This window comes from Tympanuchus pallidicinctus, unplaced genomic scaffold (genome assembly GCF_026119805.1).
Source record: "Tympanuchus pallidicinctus isolate F22 unplaced genomic scaffold, pur_lepc_1.0 scaffold15, whole genome shotgun sequence".
NCBI lineage: Eukaryota > Metazoa > Chordata > Aves > Galliformes > Phasianidae > Tympanuchus > Tympanuchus pallidicinctus.
Genome location: NW_026294669.1, coordinates 14,760,011 through 14,780,062, shown reverse-complemented (window position 1 = coordinate 14,780,062; position 20,052 = coordinate 14,760,011). Strand labels below are relative to the sequence as shown.

The following is a 20,052-nucleotide window of genomic DNA, read 5'->3' as shown; positions in this document are numbered from 1 at the left end:
AGAGCACTGCTTCTCCTGCCCCTGTGCTGCCCTGTCGGTGTCTTGCTTGGGAACAGTGCCAGGGTCTTCTTTAGCTGCAAACTGCCCCTTCCTGATGGCAGGGCCATGACCTCCCCTCCCCTGTGTGGTAGGGAAGGATGGTGTACAGCATGCATGCCTGTTGCTTCTCCACTGTGGTCTGTGCTCTGCTGGGCTGCCTGTAGGCAGGGCAGCAGTGGCACCAGCACCTCTCCGGACACCCAGCCTCCCTGTGTGGCACCGTACTTGTCCCATGGTGATGTCTGATCCACTCTCAGCCCCATTCTATGATTCTCTGAGGACTGTGCTTGTTCTGTCTAGGCTTGGATCAGCTCATGGTAATGGGATGACAACAGCCACCCTCTACTGCCTCCCTAGGAGCCATGGGTTAAGCCATGACACATAAGCAAGAAGGGCTTCCCTTTTCCTTGGGATGCTAAAGGGTTCTGGCAGACCCTTTATATAGGAGTGTGTGTGGATACATGTATATATATAATTCTTCCCCTATATGCCTGTCAGTGCTTCCTTAGGAGATGCTGTGACAGCAACACAGGTGGAGAACCAGGGGCTGGGGACAGAGGGAAGGGTAAGAGGAGTGCAGGAGTGGAAAGCTGTGCTGTGTGGGGGCACAGTGACCCTCAGTGGCTGCTGGCAGCTCAGCAGCTCTCCCTGGGTGCCAGGCATCCTGGGCACCCTGTCCAGAGATGTGGGGTAGAGAGGGAAAGGAAAGACAGGAGAACAGGGAGCACCAGGAAGGAGGAGGGGAGCTGGAGGGATGTCACAAGCTTAAAACGTTCACCTTGATGGGCTGTGACAGCTTTAATTTCCAGAGTACAACCATTAAAGTGATGGATGGGAGGCGTCTGTCCCGCGCCTGCCACACACAGGGGCTCGGTGGCTGCAGGAGGGGTTGTTTTGCTGCTGTTATTTATGAGATTGTTTTTGCAGGAGCCAGGCACTCATCCAGTGCTGGGGAACTCAGGAGGGGTCGCAGCTGCAGGAGGGGTTGGGGTGCTGATTTACAGCTGCTCATTCGGATGACTCACGGTGTAAACACTGACAAATGCCATTAAAGCTGCATCTCCTCCCTGCCTCTGCCCTAGATCCAGCAGCCCTGCTCTGTGTCGTGCTACACCATGAGGGGTTGTCCAGGTGTTCCTGATGGGGATACGAAAGTCCCCTTCATTCCTTCATCTGCTTTCACCCAATTCCAGAACTGCTTTTGGCAGCAGTCACAGCTTGTTGCTTGGGCCACTGATGTTCCAAGGGTTGGCCTTGCCCCACTGAAGTGCAATCCCATCCCCATGCCAGTGCCCTCCAGCCTATTGCATCCCCCATACACGAAGTACTCCCACTCCTGAGCCCCACAGCCCTCTCCCCCACTCCTCCTATGCACCCACACTTCTTCACTGCACCTTTGCTTCCAGCTTCATTCCATCTCTGCCCCCTATCCAGCACCTACCCAGATCTTCTCTTCCCCTTAGGCTCTCTTTGACCCCCCTCCACCCTGCCATCACCCCAGCACCCCTTCATCTATCTGTGCTCCCATCTGCTCCCTGTTCTCCCCATCTGCATTCTGCACCATCTGCACCCCCGTCTGCCACCATATACATTGTGACCCAATCCATCTCCATCTTCCTGTCCTATCTCCTGGTCTACATCTCCCCTCTGCACCACTTTGACCCCCACATCTGCACCTCCTTATCTGTTCCTGTACACTTTGCATTTCCATGTATGCCCCCTAAGCCACACGGGCTCCCAGATATGCTCCCTGCGTCCTCCTATCTGCACCCCCTACTTCCCCCACTGCATCCCCTATCTGCCCCCTGCACCCATGCATCCCGTCTGCGCCCTGAAACCCTATATCTGCCCCCATACACCCCTACCCGGACCCCCTATATGGATCCCCTGCACCCCCTCCCCATTCGATCCCCCTCACCCATCCGATCCCTCAGCACTCCGTACCCTCTCCTTGTCCCACTGCTGCCCCCTGGCGGCCGCAGCCACACGCAATTTGATCCGGGGCGGCCGCCGTCGTCGCTACGGGAAACGACGCCGCCGCGTCCGGTTGCCATGGCAACGGGAGTGATGCTACGTGGCGCTGAGCCGGAACTGGGAAGCGAGGTGGGCTCAGGCAGAGGGAGCAGAGCTGTGCCCCCGTGCTGTAGGGAGTGGGGCCCTGCTGCAGAGCCCTCGACGGGGCTATACGAGCAGTATAAAACCCTGCTCTCCAAGCTGAGATGGGCCCAGCTGGGAAATGGGGATGCCAGGAATCCCTGAGGAGGGGTGATTGAGCCCTAGGGGCTCCCAGGTGCTGGAGCAAGGAGCTTGGCAGAGGAGTGGTGTGTGCGAGGATGCTTTCCTCTCATTCCTCAGATGCTGGCTCAGGTGCAGGGGGAACCCCCCAACCCGGACCTTCTTCAGAGGCGGTGCTGTGGCTGTGTCAGAAAGGTGAGTGCTGAAACCAAGGGTGCTGTTGCCATGGGTGGATTTACAGGAAGGGCAGGGGAAGGGAGACAGCTACCGTCTCTTTAACCCCTGCTTCTGTAGTTTCTGACATCCAGGAGGACCCCACAGAGCTTTGGGGACTCCTGGGACCCTGGCACGGGGTGGCTCTAAATCCCTTGCCAAGGCCACAAGCTTTTAGAGCAAGGCAACAGCTGTGGGGGTGACTTCTCCCAATTTCACAAACTGCTGATGTTCCTGTTGCAAATTCCTAAGCCATCCTCAAGAAAGGCAAAGAAGAAAGGCATATTCTGGGGCATTGAAGTGGCAGAAACACTCCAATGGCGTGGCTGGGAGCTTGGAAAAGAGGTGATCAAACATCTGGTTCTGAAAAATGTTCATGAGAAAACCCAGAAGCTGAGCTACAGGTGTGTAGGAAGTTTCTTTCTCCTTTTCCTCCTCACCCTCTCACTGCATCTTCATTCCTCTGCTCCATCCCACTCTCTGATCCACCTGCCTCTCTTCCCTTGGGCTATGCACTGCAGGCTGTGTGCACGCTGGTGCAGCAGGGCAGAAACCCACTAATTCAGATGCACAGCCCTTGTTCCCAGCAGGAGTATTTAAAATGAAATGCCTTTTTAAAATTCGGTTTTGCTGATACTTCTGTCTGTGAGGCATTTCCAGTCTAGTGAGATTTGAATCGTGGATGTATGCCAGCCAGCCGCTAGTGTGTCCTGAAACCATGGCTCCAGGGAGTTCTGCTGGGTGCCAGCACTCCCTGTGACCCTGCCTGCTCTGAGATTCAAATGTTTCTGCCCTTAGTAAGAGTTTGGCTCGCACTGTGTGGCCTGGGAATGTAAAGCACAGTTTAAGGAAGGGCAGGTATTTAGAGCTGGGAACGGATTTTCAGGACACCTGGGTTCTGCCTCTATTTGCTGAGTGGCTTTGGGGTCAGGTTCCTAAGTCACTTCTAACTGTGGGGCTTTGGAATCTTTTAATACTTCATTCTCTTTTCTGCTACCTAATAGAAAAGCTGTATGGCATCAGACAAAATGTCCTGTTTTAATCTCGTTATCCAGATGTCCTTCCACGCGGTTCTTCATCACTGTTTTTCCCCAGCCGATTGCCCTGAGCCCTGGCATGTCCTTAACCCTGCCCATCATTTTCCGGCCCACTGAAAAGGTAAAGTGGCAGCATCTAATCTGCTCTCAGTGCCCTGCTTGGCTTTCAGGGAGGGAACCCGTCCTTTTGGGAGATTCCAGTGTAGGACAGCATAACCCTCCTGCAATCTCCATGCCTCCAACAGCTGGGGGAGCAATTTGCCTGTGGTTATGGCTGGCAGTTGGGAGAGGTCTCCTTGCATAAAGTATTCCCAATTTGCCCATACTGCCTCTCACCAATGTCAGTAAAATAAGGCATTTGAACTACTTGTCCCTGGCTCGATCCCAGAGATCAATGGGATGAATTCAGTGCAGAACTCAGCTAGAAGGAGCCCATCTGACTGCTGTCTCCCCCCACTTCTCCATGCAGAGGGACTACGAAGACAGCATCTGCTTTCAGAAGGCTGAGGGTGAGTTCTCTGTCGCCCTGCGTGCTGTGCTTCCACGTCCCTGCCTGTCCTTCCCAGCTGTTGTCCAGTTGCCTCTCTGTGCTGTGCACAGCACCGCGGAGACGACATTCACTGTGCGCAATGTGGGGTGAGTGCCATGTGGCTGAGCTGCCCCTCTTGGTTTGGTCAGATATATGACCACCTTCTTGGGCTTCCCATTCTCTAACAACTCCCCAAAGTGTTTGGCCAGATGCATTAGATGTTCTGATGTTCCCATTGCTTGTTTCACATCCTAACTGAGCAACCCATTGGGAAAGACCCATCCTATGCACGATTGCACAGGCAGAATGGCTCCATTCATCTTCTCCAAACGTCCTTGCTTCCTAGTGACCTCATCACAGTGTTTGCCTGGGAGACACCCAGCCCCTTCTACATGATTCCTGAACACGGCATGCTGAGCGCAGGTGCTGAGTGCACCATTAAGGTGCTCTTCCAACCCAAGACAGCTGCAGTGTGCAACGTAATAGCAACGTGTTTGTTTGGTGTTGAAGAAAAGCAAAAGAGAACCATGCAGCTTAGAGCCCAGGGTTAGTCATTCTTGTGTTTAATGCTCATTAACATGTATTGTCCCTAACCTTAGGGCAGCATCCCACAGGGATACATGGAGGTGCTGTGCTAGGAGGCGATGCTGTGTATGATCTTCTTTCACAGCCAAATACCCCTATCTGCAAGTGAATGTGCCAGGGGAACAGCACAAAAGCGGACAGCCTGGCAAGTTACAGGATGTGCTGTGCTTCGGGTCGGTGCCAGTAGGCACAAGAGTGGAGAAGTTTGTAGAAATCCTCAACATGTCTGTGGTATGTGAAGAGGGAGAGTGCTTTTGTAAGAGGGTGACAAGTTGGCACATGTCCCTGAGAGATGTGGTTTAGGAATCTCCTGTAATGCTGTGAAAATAGCCCAGGTGGGAGTGTGAATAAAATGTGATGAGCCTGTTTCTTCTCTGCTTCCAGGTTGATGCACCATGTACGATAGAAAGAGCAAAAGATCCTCTGCTCCTAGATCACGTCTTCTCCTGCAACGTGTCCCATGCTGTTGTCCCTGCCAAAGGGAAGCTGGCCTTGTGCATACAGTTTCAGCCACAGGCAGTAGGAGAGCACAGCACGGATTACTTCACTGTCACACCCACTGGGTGCCTCCAGCAGACTGTTCTAAAGATGGTTGGCTCATGTAAAGGTGAAAGATTCCCATGTTTCCACTTTCCTTTCAGCCCTGCAGGGGAAGCGCTAGTGCTTGGGGAAGAACTAGGGACTGTCCCAGCCCTCAAAGATGTACCTTCTATTGCCATCCATGCCGTCCCTGGGGCACTGATTTAAATTTACACTGTCTTGAGATGTGAGACAGTTGGAGGCGAATGTGAAGCTGCTTGCTGGGACTGGTGGGTTTGCTGGTGAAGCCATGCTGGCTGTGAATGATTGGTTGTGTCTTCTTGTTGTTCTAGGCCCATGTGTATCTCTGCACCAATCCTCTGTAGACTTCAACTGGATCAACCTTGGGGAAAGCTCAATGCAGACGCTGAAAATCAGCAATGTCTCAGATGTCCCTGCGTACTACCAGTTTGATATCGATGGCAGAGGGAGCGTCTTCTCTTTGGATCGCCCCTGTGGGGTCTTGGAGGGCACAACAACCCTCGTGCTGAAGGTGATCTTTTGCCCTGCTCACCCCATCAGCTACCACCGCAGAGTGGTGTGCCTCGTTCATCATCAGGTAAGGGAGCAGCGGGTGGTATCACCACTGCGAGAGCTCAGAAGGTTTTTAACCCACCAGGGCTGGCCTCTCAAAGCTAGTAGCAAATCTGTATGTCTCTATAATCTCTGAGGTAACTATCAAGGAAATCATAGAAGGGCAGCTTATTTTGTACAAGAATTTCTGTTGTTTTCCCAGGGACCCCTGTATGTGGACTTCTTTGGTACCTGTCATTCAGACACCACTAAGCCAGCCATCCTGCAGGCGAGACACCTCTCCTGGTACCGAACTAACACGGTGAGGGGGCTGACCTTCTATCCCCCTGATATCCTGAGCATGATGCTGAAGGATGGGAAGTTGCAGATGGATGAGAAGAAGGCCCTCATGCTCCTTCCTCAGGTATGAGCTGCTCTCCCTGAAGTCCAAAGTGCAACATTTACCCTGCACACACCAAGATGCTCCCATCCTGTAGATCCCTCTGGACGAGCCCCCCAAGGAATACACTGAAGCCAGCTCCATGAGTGAATATTTCTGTGATGGCATGAGCAGCGACCTGGCCTTGTTTCCGCCTCACGTTAGCGTCAGCCCCAGGGAGCATGATTTTGGGTGCTGTGTGCCACTCCACAAGGCAGAACCGCTTCCTCTCTGTGTCACCAACCACACCAAAGGAAAGATCACTGTTGCCTGGACTCCAACCCATGGCAGTGCTTTCCAAGTGACCCCCGAAATCTGTGACATCCCACCTTTGAAGTCTTCAGCCTTCCGTGTCCTTTTCCAGCCCACCCAGCTCAACAGCCTTTACGCCGCAGAGCTGGAAGGTTTTGCCTTCTACAAGGTTAGTAGGAATGGTCAGGAGGCACCTTGCTATGCTCCCTCCCTCATGCTCTGTCTCAGCTCTGTCTCCTCCATGCCTGTAGGTTCTGAGACAATACAGCAACATTGAGGAGGATGCCACCACCTGCCCACCCTGGTGCCTGACCATCAGGCTGAGGGCACACACGTATGAAGCAAAACGGGAGCACTTCATCCCACAGTACCTCTTAGATGTCCCCAAGGTGTGTGAACTTTAAGAAATTGGAATTTTGCAGAGATGCTCAGTGTTTACTTGTGAACTTTTGCTTTGCCCCCATTTCAACATCCTGAGGCATGTCTTAGGTGATTTACGATGATGGGGAGACTCTTGGTTTGGGAAAAAATTGGAAACCTTTTGTCCTGTGTTACTTCGATGTGACAGGTTGCATGCAGCATCTCGTCAGCTCGGAATGGAAAGCTCTTGGAATCTCCTTCTGGCCTTGTTTAAGTGGGTGTAGGCACTGACAAGGGTGCTTAGTCCGCTCTCAGGTGCCTTAGGCACTCCACACACTCTTAGACAAATGGAGAGCAGAGCACAGAATCCACACTTTTGTAAGAGGCTTGCAAGGTGGAGTGCAAGTTTTCCTGCTTCTCCCTGCTGCATTTCTATCACAATAAAGCACTGATCCCATAAGGTCAAACTATGCTTCTTATTTGTTTCCTCCAGACTTTTCCTCCTGTGGCTTCTGACACGGACACCTACTGCAGTGCTCTGCTCTCAAACACAGGCACCTCAATGATAACCTTCAGCATGAACCAAGCTGCTGGTCCCTCTGTTTTGGTCAAGCCCCACTCAGGACACATCATGCCAGGAGACCACCAGATTTTCTTTCTCTCCACTCGCCCAGTTAACACTGTATCACAGCAACACACCCTGTCCTTGCAGCTGAACTCCTATCCAGGGTACACCAAGGTAAGCAGAGGGAAGGATAAGCTTCTGAGAATGATTTCTTCCATTGTACACATCAGTTCTCCATCCACACTGCTAATGGAAGATTCTCATGATACCAGATACTCTATATCTCGTTTCCTTGTATCTCTGTCTCTTGGAAAGTATTATATGATGCTCAGAGCTCAGTCCAGGGTCCTTCCCATCCTCCTTCAGCCCATTTGTTCTGGATTCCATCCTGGAAGAAGCAACCCTTTTCAAGTTCCATCCAAAGGTAGGCTGAGACTTCTGGACAACATCTATTGTTTTTCTTTGAACACCACAGGAGATCATGCTCCGGAGTTGTGCAGAGTCCCTTCTCTTGCTCTTAGAAGGTGATGGTAATCTATACTTCAAGCCTGTTTGCATAGGGACCTCCTCAACACAAAGGTATACCATAAAGAACTGCACAAGGCTACCCATGGCCTTCACATGGAAGATCCACCACTCTGACAGCAAGCTCCTGTCTGTCAGACCAGCAGCAGGGCTCCTCCAGCCCTACGAAGCCATGGTAAGCTCAGGTTCTATCAAAATAGCATTGTAATCTCTACAATACAGTTCTGGAGCTCCCATCAGTGTTATCCTTCCCTTTGTGGTTTCAGGCTCAAGTATGGACTTTTACCCCTGACAACGTGACCAAGTATCTCCTGCGAGCTGCAGTGTTTGTGGGTTGGGAAAGCCCAGCACCTGTGTCACCCCAAAGCATCCATTATAATTTAAGGATTGTTGGAGAGGGGGCACTAGGCACCATCAGGGTAAGGAAATGGGGCCTATAGTGAGATGTGGGTCTTTGGCTCCTCTGACACTCTCATCTCTCTCCTCCCACTGCCTGCTCTCCTCTATTTGTTCTGCATATGGTCCAACATGGTGGCTACATTCACTGCTATGCTCTACATGTAATGGTGAGCTTTGCATGACGGATTTGCATTTCAGGCACAAAAGGAACACCTGGACCTTGGAAATGTTCTGGTTGGCAATCTGAAAGACTGCAGCATGGTACTTCTGAACGATGGGATCTGTTCTCTGCAGTACATCCTCAGCGTGGAACAGCTGATCACTGGGCTTTGTGACCCCGAGGAAGTCTGCAGTGATCAGATGGGTACTGGGGGAAATTAGCCTGGCATGGGGCCTTGTCCTTCCCCATTTTTCTGCAAAATGGTGCTAGCACATGCTCAGAGGTTGAGCTGCTTGCTGGCTAACTTGCCACCATTCTCATAAACTATGTACAAGATACTTGCGTGTTTTAGGATAGATGCCCGGAGCTCATGCCACCTCCTTTCTCCTACAGCTTTGGAACTGGAACACTCCAGAGGGACAATCCCTGCAAGGTCAAAAGCTTTTGTGCGAGTAACAGTCAGGCCAGCCCGGCAGCTGCACTACACCTGGTCCATCAGCTATGCAATCTGCTCCCCTGCAGGTGAGAAATGCGTGTTTGTGGGAAGAGGAAGAAGGTATTCCCTCCCAGCCAAGCAGTCTGTGCCAGAATAGACCAAACTGTGCAGGACTGTAACCATCCTGACAGCAGAAATCACTCTGCTGAGCAGTTCATCCTCTCCAGCATACTTTTTCCCTTTACTTTTGTCTCCCAAGTTCCAGATCTTGCAAGTACAAAAGCAGAGCAGCGACTCCTCTGCTGCATAGAAGCAACAGGCGTCCACCCAACGTTCCACATCGCTGACGCCTGCTCAGCAGGGAGTGCCAGCGGCATCAGCAGGCTGCTCCTCTGGAGGCTGCTTTCCCTGGACACACTGAATGAATACCTGCAGCGAGACCCGGCTCCCAGTGAGCTCACCTGCAGTGTTCCCACAAGGCACAGGTGAGGTGAGGGGTAAGCCAAGCAGTAGTCACCGATCCTCCATGTATCCCATACGTAAAAAATCAGAGCAAATCCAAAGGCATTCCTTACGCCCAGTATTCTTTCTCCAAAAAGAGCAAAAGGATCAAAAAGAATTATAAGGAAGATAGACAGCGTAGAATCATAGAGTTGTTTGTGTTGGAAGGAACCTCTAACCATCTAGTTCCAAACCCTCTGTCTCAATTTAACCTTTTCTTTCTCCCCGCTGATCAGCACGTACTTGATCCCCCCAATATACACACCTCTCCTGCTGGATTTCAACTTTGGAGCTGCCCCCATAGGCTCAGAGCCTGCCCTTGTGATGCTCCTGCTGGTAAACAATGGTGTGGTGCCTGTGGAGTGGTAAGCAGTGCTGGATGGAGCTCATCCTTCCCTTGGGGGTCCGCAGGGGGAGATGGGAATGCTCACAGGGGCCATGAGGTATTAGAGAATGAATGGAGTGGTGTGGTTTGTGTTACGAGGCTGTGAATGAGGCCTGTTAGTGGGTCTGGGTGGGGAAGCCTAGCTGGACTGAACACATCGACCTGGGCAAGCTGTCCATCCCTGCCACTGACTAGCTCACTGGGTCCCTAGGGCCTTCCTCTTTCCTTCTGATCAGAAGATGGACATGGAACACTGGGCAGAGGATGCAGATCTCAGCTCGCAGGAGCTGCATCAGATGAGAATTCAGGATAATCAGCTCTTCAGCATTTCCCCTAAGTCAGGGAAGCTTCTTCCAGGACAAGAGGAAGCTGTCCAGCTCTCACACAGGTGATGGCATCATCTTGCATGCCAGGACAGCACCTGCTGGCAGAATGCCCTCCTTCTTTCATGCCAGATCCTTTCCCTTCACACACCTCTTGCCCAGCAGACATTGGGCAGGTGCAAAGTCCCTGAGCCCGTACTTTCTGCAGCGATGACTACACAGTGATATTCCTGTCTTCGCCAACAGCTAGAGCCTTCTTTGCCTGTAGGAGGTGTGCAGGCAGTTGGCCAGCTCTCTTTCTATAACAGCCCTGATCTGAGAAGGGCTGGTGCTTCATATGGCCTAGAATCTCAGGTCCCTGCACTGGTGTATGATTAAAACCAACACTACACCGCTTGTTCCCACCCGAGCACAGCTGTCCCCCTCTCTCTCTGAGAAGCCCTTACGCAACAGTGACTCTTTAGCAGGGAAATGAATTGTCTCTAATGTACCGTGTGACCCTGATTCTACCACCCTGGGATCAAGGTTGGTTTCTAACTTTTTTTTTTTTTTCCTCCTCCTCTTGCACTGCTAGACACGATTTCATTGGCACCGATCACCTGCCTGTGTTGCTGAAGGCTTCCTATGGCCATGAGATTCTGGTAAGGCAGCAGGTGTCTGTTGTGTGTGTTTGCAGAACAGCATCAGGTAGGAGCTGGATTATAGGGCATTCCTCCAGGAGCTACGCAGGCCAAGAGCCTGGGGCCTTCTCATGCAGTCTGCACCAGCCAAAGCAGAGACATAAAGCCAGCATTGTGACAAACCCCAGCCCAGCAGGCATTCCCTGCACTCCTGGTTGGCTGTTCCTGCTGCAGTCTCAGCCTTAGTCCACCCACTTCTTCCTCCTTGCCAACAGCTGAGGAGCCTCCTACTCATTCCTCCTGCTTTGCCACTTGCTAAAGTACCCCAGAGCTGATCTGCTTTGTGTTATCCCATGGCATTTCCTCAGGCTTGGAATGAGTTTTTTCCTCTCTCCCCCATCTCAGACTGTCAGTTAGAGTCAGAGTCACCTTGTGCTCTGCCAGGCACAGCTCATGCCCATCTGAGCCTTCCTGTCTGCCTCTGAAGTTTCCTGTGAGACCATTGTGTTCACACATCTCTTTTATTTTTCTTTTCTCTCAGGACTATTGTCAGCTGAAAATCCAACCCTTTGACCAAGCTGTTCAAACAGTGGCTTAACTGTGCCTTCCCTCAAAGCCCTTGGACAGGCTCCCTGTGCTCTGCCTGCCTGGCACAGAGAGTGGCTATGAGCATTTCACCAGCTGGCCACTGAGCCATTAGGCTTTAGGGGGGACCAGGTGCCTTTAGGTTGGATAGAAGGAAGTTGTTTACAGTCAGGGTGGTGAGGCACTGGCACAGGCTGCCCTGGGGGGGAGCCCAGTCCCTGGAGACACTCAACGTTGGGCTGGAGGAGCTCTGAGCCCCTGATGGAGCTGGGGGGTGTCCCTGTTCATTGCAGGGTGGTGGACTAAATGGCCTTTGAGATTCCCTCAAGTGATTCTCTAATTCTGTGACAGCAGGACAGACCTGGAACAGTGCAGGTGACTGTAATAAATGAAAAGATGCACAGTGTCAGTACCAAAGAGCCAACAGCAGAACACGGGAGTGGGAGAGGCTCTTCCTTCTGCAGAGAGGGCAGCTGAGGGGCCGAACACAGAGTGCTCTCCTTCCTTCCATGGATAAAGAGTGTAGAGCCACCACCCCCAGGGCTGAAATCACCATAACCCACTTGTACAATCAATGAGTATACAGAGGTGTACAATCAATAAGTGTACAGAGGTTAGTTTAAGTAGGATTATTGCAGTGGAAAGATAATAAATGGAAAATGCTCACCAATGTTGTAGGCTCACAATAAACTCCATAAGGAGCAGCCTCCAGAAAGAGGTCCTTCTTTAGTGGCAGTCTGCACTTAAATGGTATCTAGGAGAGCCTAGCCAGACTCCACCTCTTCTGGTAGCAAGGCTGAATTGCCTTCACCTGTGCTCCCACGGCTGACTCATTGCTTGCCTCAGGTGGTCAATCAGAGGTTCAGGCTGTGATCAACAGTTCCCATACACCCTCTGAAATCACCCTTGCCATTGCTGTGCTGATTCTCACCTGGAACTCAAGAGAATCTTGCAGAATATATGCTAACCTTGAGGGAAGCAAATGCTGTCATATCACCCCAGAAGTTAGGTTTTGGAAATCTGGTATAGCAGCGACGCAGAGGTGGAGACCTTCAGGCTAACATATTGCTTGGTCCTTTGTCAAATTTCAGACTGCTTGGCCTCAGAGTAGTGATGTTATCCAGCCTTCCAGTAATATAAATGGATGCTTCGCTCCCAAAGCACAGGAGGGTTTCTGATCCATTTCCCCTTTCCAGTTTGGAAACATCAGCTCATGTTCTCCCTTTACTTGCATGGTATCTGGCTTGTTAAGGGCCCAGGGAGGATGAATGCTCATGTAGTGCTTTGAAAAGATGAAATAATGAAATCCCATGCAGGCTTTTGTTAGCTTTGTATTTCTAGTCCTCTCTCCTTACTTACTTTGTTTACAGAACTGAACTGGCAGGGGCTTTTCCAGAAGAATCAGCATTCTCTGCTCTTGTTTAAGCTGCTGATACACACAGCATCTCCCTTAGATTTCCATCCAAGGCTTTTACCTATCATCTCTAATGTCTTCCTTATCTTCTGTGCATGCACTTGGAAAGTAACCGTTAGGCTAACAGCAAATTGCAGTGACTTAGCTCCCTTTGTCCATGCAGAGACTTTATGAGCTCTGTGATTCCATCTCAGCCCCTCTCCAGGCAGCAGACAGCTTGAGGGTGCTTCGAGGTGGTCCTGCTGGGAACTTTGCACCATGACTCATGTGAGCCTAGCCACAGCTTTCTCAATATGCAGAACCCCATGTCTCTTCCTTTCCATGAACCAACTGTAACTCCGTCTGCTTTGCACGATGTGGTGGCTACTTTACTAACAGGATACTGTTAGTCATTACTCAATCACCTGAAATTCAGCTGGGAACTTCGGCAACCTTTGGGCTCGGTGCCTGACATAAGAAAAAGAAATGCACCATATGTGATACAACCTGCAAGCCTTTCAGAGAAAAACCATCAGTTGAGCAATCTCTTCAGTTCCTTGCCTTTGCTCACTGTCCTGGTGTTACCAATGTCAGGCTGTGAATGGATTGCCTTCAGCTTGCAAAGTATTTGTGTCATCATTGCTGATGGGGCCAAAGCTTTGTGAGACAGTGAATGCATTTCTTTCTGCCATAGCTGAACTTCAGAGGTGTGACGGTGGAGAGAGAGCAGCGATATGTTCATTTTGCTTCCTCCAAGCATCTCTTCATGCCCATTGCCATTGGGACATCCCACCCCCCCATACAGGTGAGCATTCTAGGGCCAAACCCAGCAGCAGTTGCCTGGAACTGCGTGCTGAGATGGTCGTAGGGAAGGCATCTCTCCTTACCTCCGGTTCTACAAGATTTGGCATTGGCTCCAACCAGAATGCTTATAGAGTTGGACTCTTTCCCTGTTCTTTTATGTTGGATCCGAGTGATGACTTGTCTAGCTGCTCCAGGCACTCTGGAAATAAATCCTAATTAGTTTCTTAGTAAATTAATTAAACTTCCTTAAATACTTATTCAGAAAAAAAAAAAAAATAAATAAAAAAAATTGGGAGCTTTGATTCTGTTCTGCCTAATTTGTTTGGGAAATGAGGAAGACTGAATTGAATTAAAATCACTTTAGCAAGAGTGTTCTTGCATTTCAAGTAATCCGCTTTGCAGCGATTCCTTTAGCTAACTTGCATTAATTTCTTCCTAGACTAAATTCAGAGGGCACCACTTGGAGAGGCATTGTAGTCATCAGCATACATGTACAGTGATAAATCTTCAGCACAGAGCCTATTAGTGTCTCTGTGATAACTCCTGGTGTTACGAAGTCCCTCATACTTAGGAAACGGGTTGACTAATTAATTACTAATTCTTATCAGAGTCCTCTGGGGAAGTGTTAACTGGTTTAACTTGTGCAGGGTCTTAATGAGCATTCCACTCTGTGATTCACATTAGATTTATGAACTTTACAACGGGAGCTCCACAACAGTGATGTTCGAGGTTCAGCTGGACAGCATCATGAGGGTGCAGAAGGACAATTATCAGCATCCTGTATTTATCTGCTTGACTCCTAGAGGAGAAATCGCCCCTGGCACTACAGGTCATATTGAGTGGATCTTCTCACCACTGGAAGCCAGAACATACTTGGTAAGGCCTTTCTCATAACTGCTAAGTACCCTTTCTGCTGTCCTATGCCTCACATTCTTTAGATTTTGTATTGATTTTTGGTCCGTGCAATGCTACAGCTGAATTGAGTTCCATCCCTCCAAGAAGCAGAATCTGAGAGCAGATAGATAGTCTCATAAGCCTCTACATCCCAAAGAGCACATTTCTTCCACAGCCAGAGGCATCACAATACATATTTTCTCAAGGATCTAACAGTACCCAAGGGGTATAAACAATATCTGGTCAGATTTGTGGTTCACTGCTGGCTTCCAATAACTCCCACAAAAGAGACTGAAGCTGAAATATTTCATCCCTGCAGTGTGTGCTACTGAAAAGAAAGCAAAAGAACCTGGATTTCTCTTCACATATGAGTGTGATTTACATAAATCAATTGTAGTCTGTTAGCCAGAGCACTACCTTTTTGCATGTCTCTCCCAATCACAGCTATGGACTTCATGCTCTTATTTTGTCCAAGGCAGGTTGACGTTCCCATCCACATCCTGGGGGGTGATTCAGCTCTGATCACCTTCCAGGGAGAAGGCTACGATCCAAAAGCCACAGAAGAGAGTGCCACTTTCAGAGAAGTTTTGTCCCCTTCAGTCATTCTGGGTTCCACCAAACTAACCGTGACTGGGCAGGTAAGTCCAGGTGCTGACATGAGCAATATGGTCAGACCAAAAATGTGTGAAAGATCCCCTTCTTCCCCAACACCAGCAGAATGTCCTGCTCCTTGCTTCCTCAATCCCACTGCAATAGGGCTGTTTCACCCTGCTTCCTGCAGGCTGCCTCCTTATCACACCACAGGATTTGCATTGGGAATATCCCAAATTGCACCAGAGCCAGCCAACTGGTCTTTCTCAATAATATCTCAGAGAACAAGGCAGTTGTGTTCACCTGGAGGACAGGCAGTGTGAAAGACAGTGAGGTGAGTCCTTTCTTCTTTTTCCTCTACCCTTCTTTACCCTTCTCTACTCTACCCTACCTAGAATAGCATGAGGAACCCCACAGATCTGAATTTCCTGCAGTGAGAGGGCACATAGCAATGGCACAGGACAAAGAAACAAATCCTCTGTGGCTTTTTTATTTTTCCCCACAGGTATTGCAGGTTGCCCCAGAGCAGGGAATTGTGCAGCCCGGAGGGAGCACCCCCTGTTTCATCACTCTGCAGCCTTCAGGGAGAGTGTCCTTCTACAGCATGGACCTGGTGTGTGAGGTGAGAACCAGGAGCCCGTGTGCTCCTGACACCTGAGCTAGCCCAACAGTCCCCACCTTCAGGCTCTGTCATTTGCAGCTCCTTTCCCTGCTCCTCAATCATGGTGTGCTCTGTAGGTGTACATCCAGGAGTCCCTGGTTCAGTACGAAAAGGACCTGCAAGACTGGGAAAGGGAAAAAGAACGGCAGGCAGTGGAGTTCACCATCACAGAGCAGGACCTCAGGGCTGAGAAGCAGCCCAGGCCACCTGTTGGGGTAAGTGTTGCAAAGGGAGGAGCTTGAAAATTGTTTCTCTAAACATGCTGCAAACTCTGCATTTGCTAACAATCATCTGAAATTTGGAGGTGTATGAGCAGCTTTAGGAAAAAAAAACAAAACCTGCAGCTCTGGAAGTTGGTAGTTGAATTTGTAAACATGGGTAAACAGGAGCATAAAGCACATAACTATCATGAAGAATGTGGCCAGTGCAGAATGGGAGGACTGGTCATTGACTTTCAGGTGGGCAATGCAAAAGAGAATCCTGAAGTCTTGTTCAGCTCCTTATCTTTCCACACACTGATTTCTCTTTCTCTCTCTCTCTTTCCTTTTTTCTTCTTTTTTCTTTTTAGAAATCATCAGAATCTGCTGAGATAGAAAATCTCCGTGAGCCCTTAGCAGTGGTCAGGAAATTCAAGGTAAGTCAGGCCCGCCTCAGCAGCTGCAGAATCAAACTGACTGTGTTAGAGCAGAGGCAGATGCTGGATCTCATAGTGCGGGAGTCCGGGCAGAGAGCACACCGGGATTTGTAGCTTCAAGGCTTTGGGACACAGACTGTTTGGAAGAGCCAGGAGAATCAGACTGTCTGGCTGTGCCCCGTGGGTTGTAACTTTCCAGCTGAGGGGAATGGGAAGTGAACTTGGAGCCCTGTATGCACCCACGACTGCAGCAACCCTTTCTGAATAGATTTGGAAGGTTTTGAATAAGCAGAAAAACTGCATGTGGGCAGGGCAGGCAGCACCTGAACTGCTGTCACATCAGGGCAGCAAGGCCATAAGGTCAGAGCATCCTCTGGAACAAGCATAAGGATGGCTGGGGAGATATGAAAGCCATTCCACTTAACCCAGTCCCATGGCTGGAGGAGCAGTAAGGATCTGCATTTCTTGCTCCCCAACAGACACTGCCCCCCATTAGTAACCACCGTGTGGCCAACCTGCCTGCGGGGCACTTGCAGAGAAGGCTGATGTCAGACAAAGAAGCCAGCCATGTGTGGGTCAAGCCAAAGCCTCCCAGGCCCATCCTTTTACACCTTGATGTGACAGCAAGATCCCACTCTATTGAGGACTTCTTCAGCAACTTTGCCTCGGAGTTCCCGAAATACTTCTTGCCCTGGTAAGGAACTTGGGTGAGAAGTGGCCCATTGGGAGATACTGTCAAAGCATAGTGCTCCTCTGGGAGAGTGCCTCGCCAGGCACCTCTGCAGCTCCCTGCTTCCTGCGGTGCTGCTGTTCAGCCAGGAGGCTGCAGGTCTGCAGGAGCTCACTGATGGAACATCTCTCCCTGGTTCTCAGCCCCAGCATCCACCAGCTGCCGTTTGTGGATAGGAGTGTGGACAGAGATAGGATAGAGACAGACCACAAATGGTTGTCCCTGGCTACTGCTTCCAAAGAGGAGCTGCAGATAGTGGCGGACATGCTGATAGGTGTCATCAGGTGTGTGCCCCTTCATCCTCACCCACTTTGCAGCCCCGATATTCCAGGTTCTCCCTCTGGCTTGCTCTGGCTTACAATGATCCTCTGGGGTCGCTCAGATTTTCTGGGACTCATTCTTTTCCTCCCCCAGGGGCCTTTTGGAGAACACCCAGTTCCACGATGTGGTGAGGAAAAGCCTGCAGGAGCCCATCCCATATTTCTCCCAGTTTCAGCACGAAGAAACAGCAAAGATCCAACACAGAGGACAGTGCTCCACCATCCCCTCTGGGCTCTCTGCTTCCCCAGATCTTTTCACCGAGGAGAATGGAGAGAGAAAAGAAATGAGCCAAGAATCCTCTCCTAGCAATGATTTTCTGGGCTCCTGGGAGGGGCTGAGTGAAGTTTTTCATCATGAGAGGCTGAGGGAGCAGAAGGCGATGATGAAGGGGTGAGGAAGAGCTGCACACACAGAGCAGCTGTTCATTGGCCTCAGCATGTAGAAAACAGTGTGCTCTGGTGATGTGCCTGTTGTGTGCTGGGAGGAGCTGCAACAAGCATCCTTCCTTGTTGACTGTCTGATAATCCCCAGGCAGCCAGCCTTCAGGAGTCTGGTGGAGATGGTACTGGAAAACACACTGCAGAACATCCTGGTGGAAGCCAGCTGTGGGGAGGTGGTGCTGACAGCCCGGCCCAGGGTCATTGCTCTGCCCCCCAGCCCCTTCCAAAGGTAAAGGACCTGTCCTTAATGCATCAAACTGAGGCAACAACCCATGTTCTAGATTAGCCAGGTTGAAATTTCAGTGCCAAGGCTGCCTGTGCAGAAGGCAGAATCCAGCCCCAAAGCCTCTGCCTATTGTTCTATCCCAAGCCTTCTGTGAGCCCAGATCTTCCTTGGCAGCATGCTCAAACAGCTCAAGGAGCAGAAAGCAGGCCAGGCTCTCCTGGTCTGAGATGGTGTGGGATCCAGTTAGGTGGAAGGAATGGCCACAGTTGAATAGGCAGATGTGGGGCTGAGGGCAAAGAATGAGGATTTGTCCAGTCCTGGGCAAACCAGGTCCCAGGGATTTGGGACCAAGGGAAAGTTACTGAACGGAGATGTCATCTCTAAAGCTGCAAAATTCTTGTGCAGATGGAGGTGGGATATTTCCCATGATCTCCCAGGGATGGATGGTTGCCTGCGGGGAGGTGGCAGCAGACTGCACTCTACTTAGCCCAAAGGCAATCTCTTCTCTTTCAGAATCGCCAGTCCAGCACTCTAACCTTCAAGAGCATAGCTGTGGCACAGCATGCTGCTTGAACTCTGCAGGCACATCGCATCTCTACTCTTCATCCCATCCCCATGATGTCCAGAGCTGCTCCAACCCTCCCACCCCAAGACTTGATGCCAGCACGCTGCCTGCCTCCAAGGCTGTACATCCTGAACATGTCCCCATCTCTGCTTTGAATCTTCCAGCAACTCTGATGGCTGCACTGCAGCTCCTGCAGACAGTGAAGGGCTGCAGCGTTCCAGCAGCCCAATAAAAGGAGCCTAGCCTCTGCAGGCACAGACATTGGTGTGCAATAGGATGTCATCAGCGCATCCGTGTTTAGTAGTGCCCTGGACGAGCTCTCTCCTTATAAATCTACGAGGTTCTCACTGGGGGAGCTGGGTGCCGCTCAGCTTTGGCTTCCCGTACGGCTGTGACTGTCTCTTCCACATATCGCGTTGTCACAGCCGGGAGGTGGCACTGTTTGTTTTCAGAAAGCTCCGTTGCCGGCGCAGAATTGGAGCCGCTCCTTCTCCCCTCGCAGCCCCCAGGAAAGCCACGCACTGCGGGGTGCTTCAGCCCTGCTTGGCAGAAGGCAGGTGCCGGCTGTGCCCGGGGGTGCTGCAGCTCTCTCAGAGCTCTGCTCGCTGCAGGAGCCCTGCGTGCGTAACGCGTTACTGAGCCCCAGGGCCAAGCTGTTCCTGCTGTCGGAGATACTGCGCTGCCAGCTCAGAGAGCATACCTCCTCCTCTCTTCCTAGCACGCTGGGTGCCAGATCTTCCACGGCAGCTTCTCTGTTTTCCGGGCCCGTGACGAGCAGGGGCTGGGTGCCACGTCCTTGCACCCCAACAAGGCAGCAGCAGCTGTTCGGTCCACTTGTGGTGAATCTGCCAGATACAGGCGCCTCACTAGGACCTTCTTAATACATGTCCCACGCTGGCTTCCCAAATGGGTGGCGTGAGTAGCAGTCTCACCATCCTCTTAAAGCAGATGGGATCCAGCTGCCTGCAGAGCCTCGGTGCTGCCCATAGCAGTGGGGATGGGGTAGGTGACTGTGTAAGTCCCTGGGCCTGCTGCATCATGATGAGGTCTGGGAGCTGTCTACACATCTGCGAGAGAAATGTCTCGTCCCTTTGCAGTGGGTGTGAGATGGTTGTGTGGGGTTGAGTGCCAAGCTGACTGTAAGGATGTGGTCAGAGGGAAAGTTTGGCAAACCATGGGCTCCCGGGTTATCAGGAGTGCTCCATGGGTAGGCAGTTTGTGCAGCACACAACAGTCCTTTTCTTCTTGGCTGCTCATCCTGGGAAGGGTGGAATGGCCTTGGGGCAAGTGGGCGACAGAAGCCATCCTGAATCCCATTAAAACATTTAACACCTGCTGAATCATGTCTTTGTCTGGGAGATAAAGGGAGGGGAACAAAGCTGCTCTTGGTCTTCTCTGCTATGGTGCCTGTAAGGCACAGTTATCCCATTTGCCTGAATCCCACCTCGTGTGACCCCACATCCAGACAGGAACAGTGCTGGAGAGCAGTCCCCTGTATCCCCTGCCCCTAACA

The 20,052-nt window shown here is 51.0% G+C and overlaps 1 protein-coding gene across 2 annotated transcripts; it reads left to right on the top strand.

The window, feature by feature from the left end:
- The first annotated feature begins 2,158 nt into the window (after nt 1–2,158).
- On the top strand, nt 2,159–18,798 carry CFAP65 (cilia and flagella associated protein 65). Of its 2 annotated transcripts, none has more exons than XM_052675851.1 (32): nt 2,159–2,469; nt 2,740–2,891; nt 3,543–3,645; nt 3,994–4,160; nt 4,400–4,599; nt 4,724–4,869; nt 5,023–5,245; nt 5,511–5,776; nt 5,954–6,154; nt 6,228–6,590; nt 6,673–6,810; nt 7,275–7,520; nt 7,822–8,046; nt 8,138–8,290; nt 8,469–8,634; nt 8,824–8,952; nt 9,126–9,351; nt 9,604–9,732; nt 9,964–10,140; nt 10,650–10,716; nt 13,368–13,478; nt 14,162–14,353; nt 14,851–15,009; nt 15,153–15,296; nt 15,468–15,584; nt 15,701–15,838; nt 16,192–16,257; nt 16,737–16,951; nt 17,131–17,271; nt 17,402–17,698; nt 17,844–17,977; nt 18,488–18,798. In XM_052675851.1, exons 1-31 carry the CDS (start codon nt 2,395–2,397, stop codon nt 17,929–17,931), a joined length of 5,220 nt encoding a protein of 1,739 aa, XP_052531811.1. In that variant the 5' UTR covers nt 2,159–2,394; the 3' UTR covers nt 17,932–17,977; nt 18,488–18,798. The 2 variants fall into 2 exon arrangements, with proteins under 2 accessions (XP_052531811.1, XP_052531810.1); XM_052675850.1 differs by having other exon boundaries at nt 17,840–17,977.
- Nucleotides 18,799–20,052: the final 1,254 nt, after the last annotated feature.

Excerpts from the sequence above, each read along its gene's own strand:
- CFAP65 (XM_052675850.1), top strand. The coding sequence starts at position 2,395 with ATGCTGGCTCAGGTGCAGGGGGAACCCCCCAACCCGGACCTTCTTCAG. Across the intron at positions 4,600-4,723 it reads CATGCAGCTTAGAGCCCAGG|CCAAATACCCCTATCTGCAA; the intron begins GTTAGTCATTCT and ends CTTCTTTCACAG. Across the intron at positions 10,717-13,367 it reads CCTATGGCCATGAGATTCTG|CTGAACTTCAGAGGTGTGAC; the intron begins GTAAGGCAGCAG and ends TTTCTGCCATAG.